Here is a 20,338-nt window from a genome sequence, read left to right on the forward strand (position 1 = left end):
TTGTTAGATATTGATATTTATTTGCATTTTAATTTAGTAGTCTGTTATAGTGATATAAAGATATCAATGATTTACATTACTAATCTGATGCATCAAATATGATACTTAACAAAAAACACATATGCAAACATTTTGATTTTTTTTCAATAAACTGATCCATTTTTAAAAAAAAAAACATCTTTCATATTATTTCTTCATATGTCAGGCTTTACAGGGTTAAACACGCAGTGTGTATATAAGCTGATATCATATAGTGCAGTTGTTGTGTCGCTCAGTAGAGGGCAGCACTGCGAATCTCAGAGTACTGGACTTCAGCTTCCTTCACAAAAAACTGGGCATTTGGAAACTCGCTGAAATGGACATGAGAGTACAGAAGTTCCTCCTGATGAACTGACTTTCCTTTCTCCCCCAGGTCAAAGGTCACAGCCAGAGTCGAGTCCTTTGCATTCACAGTGTAATTCTGAAGAAAAAATAATGAAAATTTAATGCAAGCCTTTTTAATTTAAACATCATTCATTAAGGTTTACCTGTGTGATTTGCTCTTTTCCTTCGGGTCTTATAAGGGATTGTCGTTTTTTTCTTCTGTTTAGAATGACAGAGATCATGAACATGATGACATGAGGCTTTGGATAAAAGCGTCTACTAAATACAAAGCAGCACCAGATCAGAGACTCACATCCTCCACAGAGCTGCACAGATCAGCAGCAGAGCAATGAGAGTCAGGAGAGACGACAGCGTTATGATTCCCACCACATCTGGAGCTGAAAATAATCGATCAGTTTCACATTCACACAATGACACACTGATCAAGAGTTTCTCATGTGGACTCACGGTCGACACCGAGGAGCGTCTCGGCCGAGCGGAACGTTTGAAAGCTCTCCAGCGCACACGAGTATCGGCCTGAATCCTCACGGCTCACCGCTGAAACATTCAGCTCATCGCGGGAATGATGCGGATCCAAACGCTCCTCATTCTTCCACCAGATGAAGGAGCGTTTGCTGGCGGTTGGAGGGCAGCTGGTCTTACAGGTCAGTGTGACGTTCTGACCGTCGGAGTCGACAGTCACCTGAAGATCTAATAAAACACACTCATGTCTGTCTCTGTGTTCATTCATTCTCTCTCTATATATAGAATGGAAATAACATATTTACCTGTGACATGTACAGTGAATTCTATTGGAATAATTGAGGTAAAGGTAGAGTTTCCTTTACTGTAAGTAAAGCTCATATAATATGTGCCAGCGTCTGTCTCTTTTAGATCATGAATTGTTATGTCACAGTTATAGTGATTGTTTCTATATATACACCGAGAGTCCTTACAGGGATCTGAAACTGTTTCTCCATTATTTGATCTGTGGATACACAATGACTGAAATGTATATCCATCAGGATATTTACAACTGGAATTAAGAGTCAAAGATGATCCTGTAGGAGCACAGACTGATTCAGTGCGACCACTCACAGTTGTCTGTCCGAACAAATACACCTGAAACACAGTTTGAAGAGGGAGTCAGAAAGTGAACATTAAAACCTTTTCACGCATAGAGGTCACTACAGTGTACAGCTATTCAAAAAGCATTTTCTTGCATATGCATGGGTTTTGATGGCACATCAACCTCTACAGTGGACCCTAATGCATCATCCTATACACTGCCACCAAGTGGCAAGCCATTGTATGTCGATCTTTACCCCCTTCCAAACTCCATTGGCCGATGGCATCAAAATGTCCATTGCTCCAGATATCCACGTTACCAGGAGACTATTGCAGGTAAAAAAAATGTTGTAGCATCAAGCAATATCTAATGAGTCATATCATCGTTACATCAAAAAGTCATCTGATTGCGTAATGCACGTTACTTGTAATGTGTTACTTTACTCCTTACATCATCAAAAAGTAATCTGATTGCATAATGCACGTTACTTGTAATGCGTTACTTTACTCCTTACATCAAAAAGTAATTTGATTGCGTAATGCACATTACTTGTAATGCATTACTTTACTCGTTACATCAAAAAGTCATCTGATTGCGTAATGCACATTACTTGTAATGTGTTACTTTACTCCTTACATCATCAAAAAGTAATCTGATTGCATAATGCACGTTACTTGTAATGCGTTACTTTACTCCTTACATCATCAAAAAGTAATCTGATTGCATAATGCACGTTACTTGTAATGCGTTACTTTACTCGTTACATCAAAAAGTCATCTGATTACATTATGAACGTTACTTGTAATGCGTTACTTTACTCCTTACATCAAAAAGTAATTTGATTGCGTAATGCACATTACTTGTAATGCGTTACTTTACTCCTTACATCAAAAAGTAATTTGATTGCATAATGCACATTACTTGTAATGCGTTACTTTACTCCTTACATCAAAAAGTAATTTGATTGCATAATGCACATTACTTGTAATGCATTACTTTACTCGTTACATCAAAAAGTCATCTGATTACATTATGAACGTTACTTGTAATGTGTAACTTTACTCCTTACATCAAAAAGTCATCTGATTACATTATGAACGTTACTTGTAATGCGTTACTTTACTCGTTACATCAAAAAGTCATCTGATTACATTATGAACGTTACTTGTAATGCGTTACTTTACTCGTTACATCAAAAAGTAATCTGATTGCATAATGCACGTTACTTGTAATGCGTTACTTTACTCGTTACATCAAAAAGTCATCTGATTACATTATGGACGTTACTTGTAATGCGTTACTTTACTCCTTACATCAAAAAGTAATTTGATTGCATAATGCACGTTACTTGTAACACGTTACATCAAAAAGTAATCTGATTGCGTAATGCACGTTACTTGTAACGTCTTACTTTACTCGTTACATCAAAAAGTAATCTGATTTCGTAATCCACATTACTTGTAACACGTTACATCAAAAAGTAATCTGATTGCGTAATCCACGTTACTTGTAACACGTTACATCAAAAAGTAATCTGATTGTGTAATGCACGTTACTTGTAATGCGTCAACATACAATCTTTACTTTACTCATTACATCAAAGTCATCTGATCACGTTACTTGTAATGTGTTACTTTACTCCTTACATCATCAAAAAGTAATCTGATTACATTATGAACGTTACTTGTAATGCGTTACTTTACTCCTTACATCAAAAAGTAATTTGATTGCATAATGCACATTACTTGTAATGCATTACTTCAAAAAGTAAAAAAGTAACACGTTACATCAAAAAGTAATCTGATTGCGTAATGCACGTTACTTGTAATGCGTTACTTTACTCGTTACATCAAAAAGTCATCTGATTACATTATGGACGTTACTTGTAATGCGTTACTTTACTCCTTACATCAAAAAGTAATTTGATTGCATAATGCACGTGTGTTTTGATGTAACGTGTTACTTTACTCGTTACATCAAAAAGTAATCTGATTTCGTAATCCACGTTACTTGTAATGCGTTACTTTACTCGTTACATCAAAAAGTAATCTGATTGCGTAATCCACGTTACTTGTAACACGTTACATCAAAAAGTAATCTGATTGTGTAATGCACGTTACTTGTAATGCGTCAACATACAATCTTTACTTTACTCATTACATCAAAGTCATCTGATCACGTTACATGTAATGTGTTACTTTACTCCTTACATCATCAAAAAGTAATCTGATTACATTATGAACGTTACTTGTAATGCGTTACTTTACTCCTTACATCAAAAAGTAATTTGATTGCATAATGCACATTACTTGTAATGAATTACTTCAAAAAGTAAAAAAGTAACACGTTACATCAAAAAGTAATCTGATTGCGTAATGCACGTTACTTGTAATGCGTTACTTTACTCGTTACATCAAAAAGTCATCTGATTACGTAATGCACGTTACTTGTAACACATTACTTTACTCGTTACATCAAAAAGTAATCTGATTACATAATGCACGCTACACAGCTCATTTCAGATGAGACTGAAAACACCTGATCGCTAGGTTTTCTCAGAGGAGAGCTATGTTAGAAATGTGTCCATCTTGATTGAATATAATCAGAATGATCAGCTAATATGGGTAAATCGGCATACTCTGGTACACTGGAGGGAGCATCTGAATTGAGTTTCCACAGTTTTATTTTGACAGGTTGTAGAGATCTCTGATATCAGTACATGAGGGCGTGATTCCATCATAGATACGTGAAGTTCAACTTTAATTGCATTTGCAATATTTCAAATTTTTTGTATATATTTTATAGTTTTCACATGATTTTATACAAATTTTATTGATTGGTTTGTTAAATACACAAATACACAATATTGTTGTGTTACTGTATTATGTTTAATACAGTATCTCTTCAGTTTAAACCATAAACGCATACAGTCCACTCAAGTGGACATCTGGATTTCTCTTATGCATAAAAATAAATAAATAAATAAATCCTGTTTTTCATGCTCCTAAGAGCAATAAAACACATAGCAAAAAAGTCCTGACTGAGCTTATCATAATTCATGCATTAAAGTGGTTAAAGTGTACAGAAAATTAATTGTCACAGTAGTTTTATAGCACTGGAGGTTTTACAGGTAAAGAACACAATAAAGTTTAACAAGTGAAGGAACGAGTCCTACCTTTCAGATGCAGCAGAAATGACACTATGAGTGAATATTTGGGGTTCATGGCCGATATTATGAATCAATATGGTTTGGTGTTTGAGTTTAAAATGCCTGGAATGATTCCTTGATGTGGAAGTGAACGTCTCCTCATGAGAAATGATAATTACAAATAACACAGGAAACCCCCCCCCCCCAAAATGAACTCAAAATGCTGAACAAGCTCTGTGTCGACATATTCTGGCCATTTTACAACAAAAATAACAGATTGAACTCAGTTCTGTTAAATCATATGATATCATTTCCTCATTCTTTGTAACTCAAAATGAGCAATGGACTTTTTTATATATCATGCTCATTGCTCAACCTCTTTATATACAGTTTGTTTCATCTGACTTCTGTGACATCAGTCAGTTTGAATGAATTTGCTGCTTTATTTGAGCATAGAACTGAGAATGACGGGTCTGCAGTTTATTTGGGGCTGATTTGGTCATTTCTGCATCAGACTCTGAACTGTTACTCTACTGAGTATTATAAAACCGCCAACTTTTATTTATTTATTTAATTAATTAATTTAAAAAATAAAAAATATTTATATTCAATAAATGTTAAATATTCCCTTACAATATTCCCAAAACCACATGAATTTCAAATTGCTAACAGTGTTTGTAAATTAATTGCCTAAATTATTACATTATTTGCTAACTGCATTCTTTAAATTGTAATGTTGACATGCATTCTCTGTAAAGCTGCTTTGAAACCATATGTATTGTGAAAAGCGCTATACAAATAAATGTGAATCGAATTTAATTGAACATGTGAAATATTTTCATTAAAGGATTAGTTCACTTTCAAATTAAAATGTCTTGATAATTTACGATTAGAAGATTAATTTACGATAAGAAGAAGAGAGCTAGTTCAAGATGAGCATTTATGGTTAAAATGTATATAATTTTTATTTTTGTTTAGAAAATGTCCGATGGTTTCTCTAGATTAGACTCTTATTCCTCGTCTGGGATCATGTAGAGCTCTTTGAAGCTGCACTGAAACTGACATTTGGACCTTCAACCCGTTGAACCCCAGTGAAGTCCACTATATGGAGAAAAATCCTGGAATGTTTTCCTCAAAAACCTTCATTTCTTTTCCACTGAAGAAAGAAAGACATGAACATCTTGGATGACATGGAGGTGAGTAAATTATCAGGACATTTTAATATGAAAGTGAACTAATCCTTTAATGTGATCGATTGTCCTCGGTCAGCAGGTGGCGCTGCTCTTCAGATCTCATGGAGTTTGATCATGTTCAACAGTTGGAGCTCAAACAGACGCCAAACTTCATTCATGACGCCTGAAACACGCCGGTGGATTCATAGCTTCATGCTGGATATCTTGAGTTCGGGTGTTTTTGGTAATTCACATCGTTTTTATTCTCGCTGGAAACTCATTTTAAAGCCGATATTGTACATAATGAGAGACACCAGCTGCTCCTGTGATAGTTTGAATCCCACAGAAGAATGAACTGATACTGGAGCGTCATGGAGATCGTAAACGCCAGAGAGGATTGCGAAGTTTTACCAGGAGATCACAGGTCAGTAGGTCATGATGAAGAGGAGAGAGATGAAGGTGTTGAGCTGATGGAGGTTCTGCTGACAGGAGGATCTCCGTGGGGCTTCACTGTCAGAGGAGGACTGGAGTATCACGAGCCGCTCATCATCACCAAGGTACTCATGATCGCACACTTATGAAAATAACTGGAAATACCCTGGATATAATAATCAATTCGAGGGAAATGTGAAAGGCAGCTATATGTTTTCATGTGTATTAATACTGTGTAAAATATTACTTGAAAAAATATTGTTTCTATTAAGTTTTTCGTACTCACTATAGTACTCTCAGATGTATTATTTTTGCCTATTTTTTGTTTTATTTATTTTTTTAAATATAATTTATTATTATTGTTTATATTATTATTAAATATATTATTATTTATGTATTTTAATAATATAATATACTTTCTATTTTTTTTTTTTTAAATCTTTATTATTATTGTTCATATGTGTAAATGTTACTTATAAAATATTTAGTGAAGTACATGTAACAGTTTATCACACTTCATTGCATTAGAAGCGTCAAAGTATGGAATCAAGTGTTATTCAATTATTACACAATCACACACACATTTCCTGTGGATTCCACCAAAATGGCTGCTTAATGTTTTGAACATTTGAAAATGAAGAAATTAAGACACAAGTATTAGTAATATAATATTATAGTTATATTGTAAAATAAAATTAATATTAAAATAGTTATATAATATTTAAATTTTATAATGCATTTAGTTATTTAAATATTAAAATAACTTGTATTATTATTAATTATATTAATTATCATAATAAATTATAATAAATAAGAACAATAACATTATTATTTTTTTATGATCATATTGATATATAATCACTATGATTTTTTGTGTAACCCATACAAACAAGCAAAGCAATTAAGTTCTTAAAAAATTGCATTTTAAATTGAAATCACACACTCTAAAAGATGTTGGATTAAAAACAACCCAAGTTGGGTTGAAAATGGACAAACCAAGCGATTGGGTCGTTTTAAACCAGCGATTGGGTCATTTTTAAACCAGCAATTGGGTTGTTTTAAATCAGTGATTGGGTCATTTTTAAACCAGCGATTGGGTCGTTTTAAACCAGCGGTTGGGTCGTTTTGGGTCGTTTTAACCCAGCGAATTGGTCATTTTAAACCAGCGATTGGGTTGTTTTAAACCAGCAATTGGGTCGTTTTTAAACCAGCGATTGGGTTGTTTTAAACCAGTGATTGGGTCATTTTTAAACCAGTGATTGGGTTGTTTTTAAACCAGGGATTGGGTCGTTTTGGGTCGTTTTAAACCAGCGATTGGGTCGTTTTAAACCAGCGATTGGGTTGTTTTAAATCAGTGAATTGGTCGTTTTAAGCCAGTGATTGGGTCATTTTTAAACCAGCGATTGGGTCGTTTTGGGTCGTTTTAACCCAGCGAATTGGTCATTTTAAACCAGCGATTGGGTTGTTTTAAACCAGCGATTGGGTCGTTTTTAAACCAGCGATTGGGTTGTTTTAAACCAGTGATTGGGTCATTTTTAAACCAGTGATTGGGTCATTTTTAAACCAGCGGTTGGGTCGTTTTGGGTCGTTTTAACCCAGCGAATTGGTCATTTTAAACCAGCGATTGGGTTGTTTTAAACCAGCGATTGGGTCGTTTTTAAACCAGCGATTGGGTTGTTTTAAACCAGTGATTGGGTCATTTTTAAACCAGTGATTGGGTTGTTTTTAAACCAGGGATTGGGTCGTTTTGGGTCGTTTTAAACCAGCGAATTGGTCGTTTTAACCCAGCGATTGGGTCGTTTTAAACCAGCTATTGGGTTGTTTTAAATCAGTGAATTGGTCGTTTTAAGCCAGTGATTGGGTCATTTTTAAACCAGCGATTGGGTCGTTTTGGGTCGTTTTAAACCAGCGAATTGGTCGTTTTAACCTAGCGAATTGGGTCTTTTTAAACCAGCAATTGGGTCATTTTAACCCAGCGGTTGGGTTGTTTTGGGTAGTTTTAACCCAGCGAATTGGTCGTTTTAAACCAGCGAATGGGTCATTTTAAACCAGTGGTTGGGTCATTTTAAACCAGCGATTGGGTCGTTTTGAGTCGTTTTAAACCAGCAATTGGGTCTTTTTAAACCAGCGATTAGGTCATTTTAACCCAGTGATTGGGTCGTTTTAAACCAGCGGTTGGGTCGTTTTAAACCAGCGGTTGGGTCGTTTTAAACCAGCGATTGGGTCTTTTTAAACCAGCAATTGGGTCATTTTAACCCAGCGATTGGGTCGTTTTAAACCAGCAGTTGGGTCGTTTTAAACCAGCAGTTGGGTCATTTTGGGTAGTTTTAACCCAGCGAATTGGTCGTTTTAAACCAGCGATTGGGTCGTTTTAAACCAGCGATTGGGTCGTTTTAAACCAGCGAATTGGTCGTTTTAAACCAGCGATTGGGTCTTTTTAAACCAGCGATTGGGTCATTTTAACCCAGCGATTGGGTCATTTTAAACCAGCGGTTGGGTCGTTTTGGGTAGTTTTAACCCAGCGAATTGGTCGTTTTAAACCAGCGATTGGGTCTTTTTAAACCAGCAATTGGGTCATTTTAACCCAGCGGTTGGGTCGTTTTGGGTAGTTTTAACCCAGCGAATTGGTCGTTTTAACCTAGCGATTGGGTTGTTTTTAAACCAGCGATTGGGTCTTTTTAAACCAGCGATTAGGTCATTTTAACCCAGTGATTGGGTCGTTTTAAACCAGCGGTTGGGTCGTTTTAAACCAGCGATTGGGTCTTTTTAAACCAGCAATTGGGTCATTTTAACCCAGCGATTGGGTCGTTTTAAACCAGCGGTTGGGTCGTTTTGGGTAGTTTTAACCCAGCGAATTGGTCGTTTTAAACCAGCGATTGGGTCGTTTTAAACCAGGGATTGGGTCGTTTTAAACCAGGGATTGGGTCGTTTTAAACCAGCGAATTGGTCATTTTAAACCAGCGATTGGGTCTTTTTAAACCAGCGATTGGGTCTTTTTAAACCAGCGATTGGGTCATTTTAAACCAGCGGTTAGGTCGTTTTGGGTAGTTTTAACCCAGCGAATTGGTCGTTTTAAACCAGCGATTGGGTCTTTTTAAACCAGCAATTGGGTCATTTTAACCCAGCGATTGGGTCATTTTAACCCAGCGATTGGGTCATTTTAAACCAGCGGTTAGGTCGTTTTGGGTAGTTTTAACCCAGCGAATTGGTCGTTTTAAACCAGCGATTGGGTCTTTTTAAACCAGCAATTGGGTCATTTTAACCCAGCGATTGGGTCGTTTTAAACCAGCGGTTGGGTCGTTTTGGGTAGTTTTAACCCAGCGAATTGGTCGTTTTAAACCAGCGATTGGGTCGTTTTAAACCAGCTATTGGGTTGTTTTAAATCAGTGAATTGGTCGTTTTAAGCCAGTGATTGGGTCATTTTTAAACCAGCGATTGGGTCGTTTTGGGTCGTTTTAAACCAGCGAATTGGTCGTTTTAACCTAGCGAATTGGGTCTTTTTAAACCAGCAATTGGGTCATTTTAACCCAGCGGTTGGGTTGTTTTGGGTAGTTTTAACCCAGCGAATTGGTCGTTTTAAACCAGCGAATGGGTCGTTTTAAACCAGTGGTTGGGTCATTTTAAACCAGCGATTGGGTCGTTGAGTCGTTTTAAACCAGCAATTGGGTCTTTTTAAACCAGCGATTAGGTCATTTTAACCCAGTGATTGGGTCGTTTTAAACCAGCGGTTGGGTCGTTTTAAACCAGCGGTTGGGTCGTTTTAAACCAGCGGTTGGGTCGTTTTAAACCAGCGATTGGGTCTTTTTAAACCAGCAATTGGGTCATTTTAACCCAGCGATTGGGTCGTTTTAAACCAGCAGTTGGGTCGTTTTAAACCAGCAGTTGGGTCGTTTTGGGTAGTTTTAACCCAGCGAATTGGTCGTTTTAAACCAGCGATTGGGTCGTTTTAAACCAGCGATTGGGTCGTTTTAAACCAGCGAATTGGTCGTTTTAAACCAGCGATTGGGTCTTTTTAAACCAGCGATTGGGTCATTTTAACCCAGCGATTGGGTCATTTTAAACCAGCGGTTGGGTCGTTTTGGGTAGTTTTAACCCAGCGAATTGGTCGTTTTAAACCAGCGATTGGGTCTTTTTAAACCAGCAATTGGGTCATTTTAACCCAGCGGTTGGGTCGTTTTGGGTAGTTTTAACCCAGCGAATTGGTCGTTTTAACCTAGCGATTGGGTTGTTTTTAAACCAGCGATTGGGTCTTTTTAAACCAGCGATTAGGTCATTTTAACCCAGTGATTGGGTCGTTTTAAACCAGCGGTTGGGTCGTTTTAAACCAGCGATTGGGTCTTTTTAAACCAGCAATTGGGTCATTTTAACCCAGCGATTGGGTCGTTTTAAACCAGCAGTTGGGTCGTTTTAAACCAGCGGTTGGGTCGTTTTGGGTAGTTTTAACCCAGCGAATTGGTCGTTTTAAACCAGCGATTGGGTCGTTTTAAACCAGGGATTGGGTCGTTTTAAACCAGCGAATTGGTCATTTTAAACCAGCGATTGGGTCTTTTTAAACCAGCGATTGGGTCATTTTAAACCAGCGGTTAGGTCGTTTTGGGTAGTTTTAACCCAGCGAATTGGTCGTTTTAAACCAGCGATTGGGTCTTTTTAAACCAGCAATTGGGTCATTTTAACCCAGCGATTGGGTCATTTTAACCCAGCGATTGGGTCATTTTAAACCAGCGGTTAGGTCGTTTTGGGTAGTTTTAACCCAGCGAATTGGTCGTTTTAAACCAGCGATTGGGTCTTTTTAAACCAGCAATTGGGTCATTTTAACCCAGCGATTGGGTCGTTTTAAACCAGCGGTTGGGTCGTTTTGGGTAGTTTTAACCCAGCGAATTGGTCGTTTTAAACCAGCGATTGGGTCGTTTTAAACCAGGGATTGGGTCGTTTTAAACCAGCGAATTGGTCATTTTAAACCAGCGATTGGGTCTTTTTAAACCAGCGATTGGGTCATTTTAACCCAGCGATTGGGTCATTTTAAACCAGCGGTTAGGTCGTTTTGGGTAGTTTTAACCCAGCGAATTGGTCGTTTTAAACCAGCGATTGGGTCTTTTTAAACCAGCAATTGGGTCATTTTAACCCAGCGATTGGGTCATTTTAACCCAGCGATTGGGTCATTTTAAACCAGCGGTTAGGTCGTTTTGGGTAGTTTTAACCCAGCGAATTGGTCGTTTTAAACCAGCGATTGGGTCATTTTAACCCAGCGATTGGGTCATTTTTAAACCAGCGGTTAGGTCGTTTTGGGTAGTTTTAACCCAGCGAATTGGTCGTTTTAAACCAGCGATTGGGTCTTTTTAAACCAGCAATTGGGTCATTTTAACCCAGCGGTTGGGTCGTTTTGGGTAGTTTTAACCCAGCGAATTGGTCGTTTTAAACCAGCGAATGGGTCGTTTTAAACCAGTGGTTGGGTCATTTTAAACCAGCGATTGGGTCGTTTTGAGTCGTTTTAAACCAGCGAATTGGTCGTTTTAACCCAGCGATTGGGTCAATTTAAACCAGCGATTGGGTCGTTTTAAACCAGCGATTGGGTCGTTTTTAAACCAGCATTTTTAATCTCTGTCATTGCAGCATTTGTTCGGTTCTTCTGTCTGTTGTTGGAGTTTCGGTCTCTGTGGATTAAGCAGCATGAAAATAAACAAATTGGATCTGATTAGAATTCCCAACATTTTTTTCCTGTAATTTCCTGTAATCTTATTCTTGTGTAATTCTTCAGCACTGCTTTAATGTGAATTATAAAGAGCCAAATCAAGTGTTTGTGAATCCTGTGCCGTTCCTGCACTTTATCCAAACCAAAACCACCGAGGTCACGTTTGTGAGCACTACTGAGTGTGGACTACTGCGTACAGCACAGAAACCATCTGAACCCTTACAAATCATGATCACAAACTGATCTGAAATCAGCTGCTCTGGACTTTATGGGATGTGAAACAAGCTGTAATCTAAAGTTTCGAGCTCTTGAATATTTAACTGCTGCACTCGGGTTTCCTTTTACTGTCAGCTGATGGATCTGATAGGACCTTATACTATTTCCCATGTTACTTTCAGGGTCATGCAGGTTGAGTGATACGTTCTTTGTTCATGTCCTGTCCTCATCATGATGCTGATCTGAACACGAGGCCTCGTCTTATTGTGATTTCTGACTTCCTGTGTCACGCATTAACTTTTTAACATGCCGAAAATATGGCCCTATGAAATCTGTTTTATTATATCCCACATTCTGTATTTTCTGATTTATGGATTTCTTTTAAATGGTTTAATTTAAAATAATAAATAATAAAAATATAATAAAAAAGCTGAATTTAATTTTTTATTATTATTAATTATTAAAGTATTAACACTGTGATATCTATCTGGTAAAAATATATATGATTTGTATGTTATTTATTATTTTTATAACTTTTAATGAAACCACTAAAATGAAACTCAATAAATAATGTTGACTACATTTTTCCTGTCACGTATCATTCCTGAGCAGAACTTCCTGCAGATCTCCACACAAACCACATCCATCCCAGCATGGACGCTTTAAACAGATATTCCATAAATAACTCTAGACGTGTCAGAGATGAGCAGGAAAAGAGGCGCTTCATCGCTGCTGGTTTTATCCCTGCTTCTGTTATCAGGGGTTTGACTCTCTGTCATCTTTAAACTTGCAGTGAAATAACGTCTGCGCAGAAGCAGATGGAGATGTTTCTGTGTGCCAGTGCTGATGTTTGTTTGTTTGTTTGTTTAGGTGGAGGACGGAAGTCGAGCAGCGCTGGGTCGACTCCAGATCGGTGATGAGATAGTCAGCGTTAACTCGGTTCTTCTCAGCGGTTACAGACTGGAGGCCATTTGTCTGGTTAAAAGCTCACATAAGATGCTCTCTCTGGGAATAAAACGGTAGGATTCCCCGTTAAAAGTCCACGTAAAATCAACACTGACCCCATTTGCTGGTTCATTGGCTTTTCTCCTCCAACCACCTGTCGTATAGAGACACTAGCAGAATATATATAAATATATGGCAGAACGAGTATGAGTACTATGCGATTTCGAATTCAGAAACCATCATTTTCCCAAGCTTTCTTTTTGAAGACTTTTTGGGGTTTTTTTCCCCACCTTGTTATGCTTATGCTGTTCCTTATGTAAGCTTGTTTCCGCCACTACATAAAAAAATAAAAAAGGTAATTGCAACTTTTGAGATTTAAACTTTCAGTTGCATCTGATAAAGTCAGAATTGTGCGATTAAAAACTCGCCATTGCCAAAAAAAAGTCGGAATTGTGAGAAAAAAATTTGCAATGGCAAGAAAGTCAGAATTGTGAGATAAAACACAACTGTGAAAAATTCAGAATTATGAGATAAAAACTCAAAATTGCGAAAAAAGTCAGAATTATAAGAACTTGCAATCACGAGAAAAGTCAGAATTGTGAGGGGAAAAATTTGCAATTGCAAGAAAGTCAGTTTTGTGAGATATTAACTCGCAATTGTCTTTTTTCCCTCACAGTTGGACTTTATAACTCGCAATTGTTTATATCTCACAATTCTAAGAAAAAAGTCTGAATTGTGAGATAAAAAGTCGCAATTACCTTTTTTATTTTTTATTTAGTGGCGGAAACAAGCTTCCACAGTTCCTGGTCAAAAATATCCGGCCTACAAAAAATAGCTTGTAAGTCTCTTGTTATGCTATATTAACATCAAATATTGGATTCAATCTTTTTGTCAGCTTGTTTTCTTTCAATTAGGACAGGTTTTGCGTTTCTTTTTTGAACTGATTGATCGTAGGCCTCATTGATCTAAACTTTTATTGGTCATCCATTGAAAATGAATGGGGGAGATTGAAAAGAAGAGGAACATTTAGTATTCAGGAGCGTGTTGATCACTTTTGACCGTGAACACCACAAGTGTGACTTTGTGCCATTTTGTACAAAATAAAAGCATTTTAAAATAAACTTCCTGGTTAAATATTAAAGCACACTAGTATGATAAACAGTTTTTTTCAGATTTTGTTGAATATTGACAAAATTGTCCACCAAAAATGCTTTTTTCACTCAAAAACTAAGAGATCAACGAGGCTTATGATCGATCCGTTCCAAAAAGAAATACAAAACCTAAAAGATCCAAAAAGAAATACAAAAACTTTCTTTCTTAATTGAAAGAAAGCAAGTTGACAAAAAGATTGAATCCAATATTTGGTGATAGTACAGCATATACAGCCGATATATCCTCCATCCCTAGTTTCATGTTGACATAAAAATGCAAAGTCAGTGTTGATTGTATTGTGAAAAGTAAGTCAATAATGTGTTTAAAACAATATTAATGCACAGATGAATTGTTCATAATAAGACGAGTGACATGCACAATAGGGTTTCATTCCATATTCAATCCCATACATTTGATTCACACATTATGTACAACTGAAGCTCTGAGATTTCGTAGTTATGTTGACGTGTTTACGCTTGATACTGTTGCCAAACCACAATATGTGCTCTGTGTTTACATGGAGTGGATTGTTGCTGAGCCACAGTGTTGGGCTGGGCCGCGCGGTGTTGAGTTTCTCCTCAGCGTCTGAGGGAAGGTGTTCGCTCTCTGAAAATTAAACTCTCACTGTGAAGATCACACAATCTTTCAGATATTTTGCAACATGTTCCTATCTGACCTGAGTGCTGTAGTCAGCAAATAGTTTGTTTAATATGGTAGTTACATTTTTATCCTCTTCAAGGACAAAATATAGTCTTGAGTTTATTACTTAACCTGGTGTAAACAAGTTTTCAGCCAAGAATTCAGCCCATATATTACTCTATCAATAATCAGTTTTGCCAGTTCAGACCAGATTATTGCAGAGACTTAAGGGTGGGCTTTTTGTGCTTCAGACAGGATGAAACCACCCAGAATACCCTAGCAACTGCATAGCAACACCCTTGCAACCACCAGAGCATCCTAACAAATGCATAGCAACCAACAGAGCATCCCGCCAAATGCATAGCAACACCCAGGCAACCTCCCAGAACATCTTAGCAAATGCATATCAACACCCTGGCAACCACACAGAGCATTCTAGCAACTGCATAGCAACACCCTGGCAACCACCAGAGCATCCTAGCAAATGCATAGCTACACCCTGGCAACCACACAGATCATCATAGCAAATGCATAGCAACACCCTGGCAACAACTAAGAACAGTCTAGCAAATGCATAGCAACACCCTAGCAACTACCCAGAGCATCCTAGTAAATGCATAGCAACACCCTGGCAACCACCAGACCATCCTAAAAATGCATAGCATAAACTTAGAACACTCTAGCAATTGTATAGCTACACCTTGGCAACCACCCAGAGCATTCTAGCAACTTCAAAGCAACACCCTAGCAACCACCCAGAGCATCCTTGTAAATGCATAGCAACACCCTGGCAACCACACAGAGCATTCTAGCAGCTGCATAGCAACACCCTGGCAACCACCAGAGCATCCTAGCTAATGCATAGCTACACCCTGGCAACCACACAGATCACCATAGCAAATGCATAGCAACACCCTGGCAACAACTAAGAACACTCTAGCAATTGTATAGCTACACCCTTACAACCACACAGCATTCTAGCATCCTAGCAAATTCATAGCAACACCCTGGCAACCACACAGAGCATCATAGCAAATGCATAGCAACACTCAGGCAACCACACAGAGCATCCTAGCAACTGTATAGCAATACCTTGGCAACAACCCAGAACATCTTAGCAAATGCATAGCAACAACTAAGAACACTCTAGCAATTGTATAGCTACACCTTGGCAACCATCCAGAGCATTCTAGCAACTGCATAGCAACACCCTGACAACCACCAGACCATCATAAAAATGCTTAGCAACACGCTGGCAACCACCAGAACATCCTAAAATGCTTAGCAACACCCTGGCAACCACCAAAGCATCCTAAAAATGCTTAGCAACACCCTGGTAACCACCAGAGCATTCTAGCAACTGCAAAGCAACACACTGGCAACCACACAGAACATCCTGACAACTGCATAGCAACACTCTGGCAATCACATCTAGAGCATTCTAGCATCCTAGCAAATGCATAGAAACACCCTAGCAACCAGCCAGAGCATCCCAGCAACTCTATAGCAACGCCCTGGAAAATATCCATGTTGATTTCTCTTTGTCATGCATAGTTTGTTGTATTGTTTTTGTATGTCGTGTCTGGTTGAAACTAAAGCACAGTGTCAGAGAATGTATCAGAGAAAAGTGCTGGTGCAGAAATGTGAGCTCCGTTACAGCTTTCTCTCTCCATTCTGATCAAGTTTGAAGCTCCAGCCTGTGTTTATTCCAGGCGTTACGGCAGAAATCACCATGACGTTTGTGAGTAGGTGACACCATTATTTGACAGTGCGGAACAAAAGGGGCGTCATTATTGTGTGCTGCTGCACGCCGTCACACACAGGAGGCCCGAGGGCCGGCCATTGTCTGTCGTCACGCCTCTGCTGGGGCTTTATAGGCAGGTCTGGGGCCTTTGGGTCTGTGTTTCTCCTGGACACTAGTGGGCTGCCGTCATCAGAGGCCTTCTGGGAGTTTATATGTATTATGTTATATAGGTTATGTTACGGAGCAACTTCATTTGCTCAATTTTTCATTGCATACCGTACACAGTATGTGTGTACAGTGTTACATTCCCTTTGTCGCCCCATCAGAGCATTTAAGGCCCTACGGCGCCATCCAGTGGTGCTTAAAATGTCTGAAAATCATTGCATCTGATCATGGCTGCGTCCCAATTCACATACTCTCTTGAGTAGGTGTCATCAGCATGTGTATATTCACTGACAAATCCTCACTCGTGGCCTCATGGGATAGTAAAGCGATCTCGCTGGAAGTAGTAAGTACTTTTTGCCGACTCTTTCATGAGTACTGTGGATTCAGACACACTTCTTTTGTCACATGCTGTTTTTCACCTACTACATAGCAGGGAAGTTTGTGATTTTGGATGCAGCCCTTGTTTATTTTATCAGTGCACAAATAGTTCAACTATGGACATGTTCTACTCAGTTCTATAATAATAATAATATTATTTTTAATATATTTTATATTTTTGTATTTTCCGTTTTAATTTTAGTTAGTTTTAGCAGTTTTTTAAAAAAATTAATTTTTTTAGTTTTAGCAGTTTTGTTGTTTTTGTTGTTTCTATTAGTTTTTTCAATGTCTATATAATTTGTAATATATATATTTTTTCAGTTTTAGTGTTATTTTATTATTTACCAAATGAGCTGAAATAAAATACAATAAAATAAATTTTTTTTTATTTCAGATGTTTATTTTAAGTATGAAAATGTTTTTTGTGTTTGTGGTTTTAGCTTAGTTAATTAACTTTTCGTCTTCATTTTCAACAAACAAAACATCTGACAAAAGGTTTTGTGTGTAAAGTGTTTGTGTATCTTTCTATAGAATAAATGACGTTTGTTTTGATTTGTTGCATCTATTGCAATGAAATTCAAGCATTTTTTTTAATGTGTGATTTAATTATCCAAATCTTTTTGAGGCAAAATTCCCAAATTTCCTTTAGTTTTTGAACTAAAGACTGAAACAACCTATGCACAATTTTTATTCTGGCTTTATTTCTTTTTATTGGATTTGTTTCAGGCTAAATTTGAACTTACTTCAAAAGTCATTAAGCATTTTATAAACTATAAAAATCGAATGAGTTTGATCAACACTACGGTTTCAGAGTCACGTCCAGCTCAGAGTCTGAACCCTGAATCCAATTACTCTCAGCACAGATTTACCAGGAGGAAGACAACAAATACACAATTACATGCAACCAGATAAAATAATGCTTGATTTATTTTTTATTTACACACTTTAGTTCTAGAGATGTGCTACACATGACACCCCTGCCGTCATTCCAGGCCAAATTCACGTTTCAGTCGTCATGATGTCTGTGTTTTTTCACTCTAATCCCCCCTCTGGTTAGAGAAATGGATAATTCCATTACCTAGGTGAGTTTGTTGGTGCGCTGTGATTGGCTGCTGGCCGTGAGCTCATTGTTGTGGTCTCTGGGCTCATAGTAAGCGCACAGACGAGGCTGAACTCTGATCAGCGTGCGGCACGTTCCACTATATGGAGATGGAAACACTGCGAGATTCAGATCAACAGGTATCTGCTCTTTCACACTCGCGGCAGTGTTTGTCTGTAGTGATGCGTGTCCTGTGACGTTTTACATAGTTTACATTTGTATGTATGTTACATTTGATATCCAGATATTGATTTGTTGATAAATTAATGTGGTGATGGCCACAAACAATATAGTAATTATTTTATGTTCACATGAAGGTACAGTGTGTTCTTAAATACATCATAATTACAGTTTAATTTTTATTTAACTGTAAGTTTACAATATGACAGAAAGCTTGATGTCAGAATGACATTAGAAGCACTAGAGCAGTGTTATTTTAGTTTAATAGAGATATTTTTATAGTTTTTATTTTTTTTTTTTGTTTCCAGTTTTTACTTTAATTTTAGTTGAAGTTTTAGTAGTTTTGTTGTGAATTTTGTGATTTTTATTTTTTAGTGTTATTTTATTACATAAAGTTAAACTAAATTAAAATAAAACATTTATTTCAAGTAACAGAATTTTTTTTGCTATTGTTTTTGTCATTTTTATTATTTTTTTGTGGATTTTAAATATGTTTATTTAGTTTTTATAATGAATTTTTATTTCAGTTTTAGTTATTTTATTACATCAAGTTAAACTAAATGACAAATGTTGCCTTGAGATAAAATAAGTATATATTTTTAAATATTTTAATTTATTTCAGTTAACAAGTACTTAATTTCCAGTAATATTTTTTTAAATTTTTTAATTTATGGTTTTAGTTTTAGTGAATTCTAATAGTCCCAGACTGGACGTGTTTGTCTCGTGTCACGTCGTCTCGCGTCACGTCCTCTTGGACTGTCCTCGGTTGCCGTGACACCTGTTACATTATTAGGGGTTTGACGAGGGCCGCTGAAGCTCAGGGATTTGAGACGCGGACGTATTTAGAGACCGTGAGAGAAACTGCAGGAGCCTGGATCATTTGGGAAGGATTAGATATGAAATAATCTAATTAATATCTCCTTTTTTTATGTTTTAAGCTTTTTTTGTAGGAGTATATTTATTAGCCAAAACCTGCTGCAGATCAAAAATATACTGTAAAATTTACAGCAAAAAAACTGTTGCCTTTACAGTTTGAACTTAAATTTACAGTAAAAAATGTATATTTCCTTAAATGAGAATGAAATAGTGTTAATATACTAAATTATTAAATTTAGTATATTAAATTTTTAAATTTAGTGGGTTTTTTTTACCTTTATAACATATTGACAACCACCTTAAAAACAGAAAGATGCATAAAAAAAGACGTGATGAAAAGTATTTTTTCCACAAGCTAAAGTAAATAAAGAACAACACCATCATGATATCACATGACACTAAAATACTGCAGTAAACATGCATTTAACAACATAAGATGGAACAGAAAACCCTAATGTACATAAATAATAACTCTAAAATGTGTTACAATTCGCGTACTTGTGCACTATTCTGTGCAGTTTTGCAGTATAAATATTGTGAGTAGTGAAAATTCCAAAAAGAAAAGAAATAAAAAACCATCAAAATGTCAAAAAATGTTCACTTACATTTTGTTCACTATGACAGTTCCAAAAACTGTACATTTTAATAGTATTTTAATTAAATGACCATTTTTTTAACTTTAATTTTTACTGTCTACTACGGTTAAAATGACTATAGCGTGTGCACTGAAACGTTTGCTCTCTCGCTGGCTGTCTGTATGAGTCGTAATCCTGCTGCTGATCATCACGGCACTTTCTATTGTTGTGTGTCTGTCTGCCTCTATTCAGGCTTCAGTCCAGGATCATCACTGTGTTCTGAACGGTGACTCAGCTAACGGAGAATTCAGCCAGCTGTTAAAGCGATTTCTGATAGGTCCTTAACTCATCCTGCTTGCAATCACATCATTCTCTATAGGGCACAGCTGATTGGTTCCTGCTGTATCAGTAGCCAATGAGCTCGCTGCTCAACCTTCAAAAACTCGGTGCAGTTGTGGCGGTCTTTCAGAAACCCTCCACCTTCCCCAGCTCCACC

General features: G+C 37.1%; 2 protein-coding genes across 7 annotated transcripts in view; one reads left to right on the plus strand and one right to left on the minus strand.

Moving 5' to 3' along the window:
• Positions 1 to 4,771, minus strand: LOC125256243. Of its 3 annotated transcripts, none has more exons than XM_048172066.1 (6): positions 4,608 to 4,763; positions 1,152 to 1,485; positions 832 to 1,074; positions 677 to 755; positions 528 to 582; positions 1 to 460 (listed from the first exon to the last, which is right to left on the minus strand). In XM_048172066.1, exons 2-6 carry the CDS (start codon positions 1,225 to 1,227, stop codon positions 272 to 274), a joined length of 642 nt encoding a protein of 213 aa, XP_048028023.1. In that variant the 5' UTR covers positions 1,228 to 1,485; positions 4,608 to 4,763; the 3' UTR covers positions 1 to 271. The 3 variants fall into 3 exon arrangements, with proteins under 3 accessions (XP_048028023.1, XP_048028021.1, XP_048028024.1); XM_048172064.1 differs by having other exon boundaries at positions 677 to 761; XM_048172067.1 differs by lacking the exon at positions 1,152 to 1,485 and having other exon boundaries at positions 677 to 761; positions 4,608 to 4,771.
• Positions 4,772 to 5,856: 1,085 nt separating this feature from the next.
• The window catches only part of shroom2b (shroom family member 2b), a 34,076-nt gene continuing 19,594 nt past the window's right edge, over positions 5,857 to 20,338 (plus strand). The window contains exons 1-3 of one of the 4 annotated variants that reach the window (XM_048172186.1): positions 5,857 to 5,996; positions 6,085 to 6,309; positions 12,960 to 13,108. In XM_048172186.1, coding sequence (XP_048028143.1) covers positions 6,124 to 6,309; positions 12,960 to 13,108 — 335 coding nt within the window. In that variant the 5' untranslated portion in view covers positions 5,857 to 5,996; positions 6,085 to 6,123. Of the gene's footprint in view, positions 6,310 to 12,959; positions 13,109 to 20,338 lie in introns of all 4 variants that reach the window. The other 3 variants (XM_048172188.1, XR_007182089.1, XM_048172185.1) reach the window with 3 other exon arrangements.

The sequence above is a fragment of the Megalobrama amblycephala genome, linkage group LG21 (genome assembly GCF_018812025.1).
Source record: "Megalobrama amblycephala isolate DHTTF-2021 linkage group LG21, ASM1881202v1, whole genome shotgun sequence".
NCBI lineage: Eukaryota > Metazoa > Chordata > Actinopteri > Cypriniformes > Xenocyprididae > Megalobrama > Megalobrama amblycephala.

Coding starts and splice junctions, on each gene's coding strand:
- LOC125256243 (XM_048172064.1), bottom strand. CDS start 1,227: ATGAGCTTTACTTACAGTAAAGGAAACTCTACCTTTACCTCAATTATT. Junction 762..831: donor GACGCTCCTCGGTGTCGACC/GTGAGTCCACAT, acceptor GATTATTTTCAG/CTCCAGATGTGGTGGGAATC. Junction 461..527: donor GAAAAGAGCAAATCACACAG/GTAAACCTTAAT, acceptor TTTTTTCTTCAG/AATTACACTGTGAATGCAAA.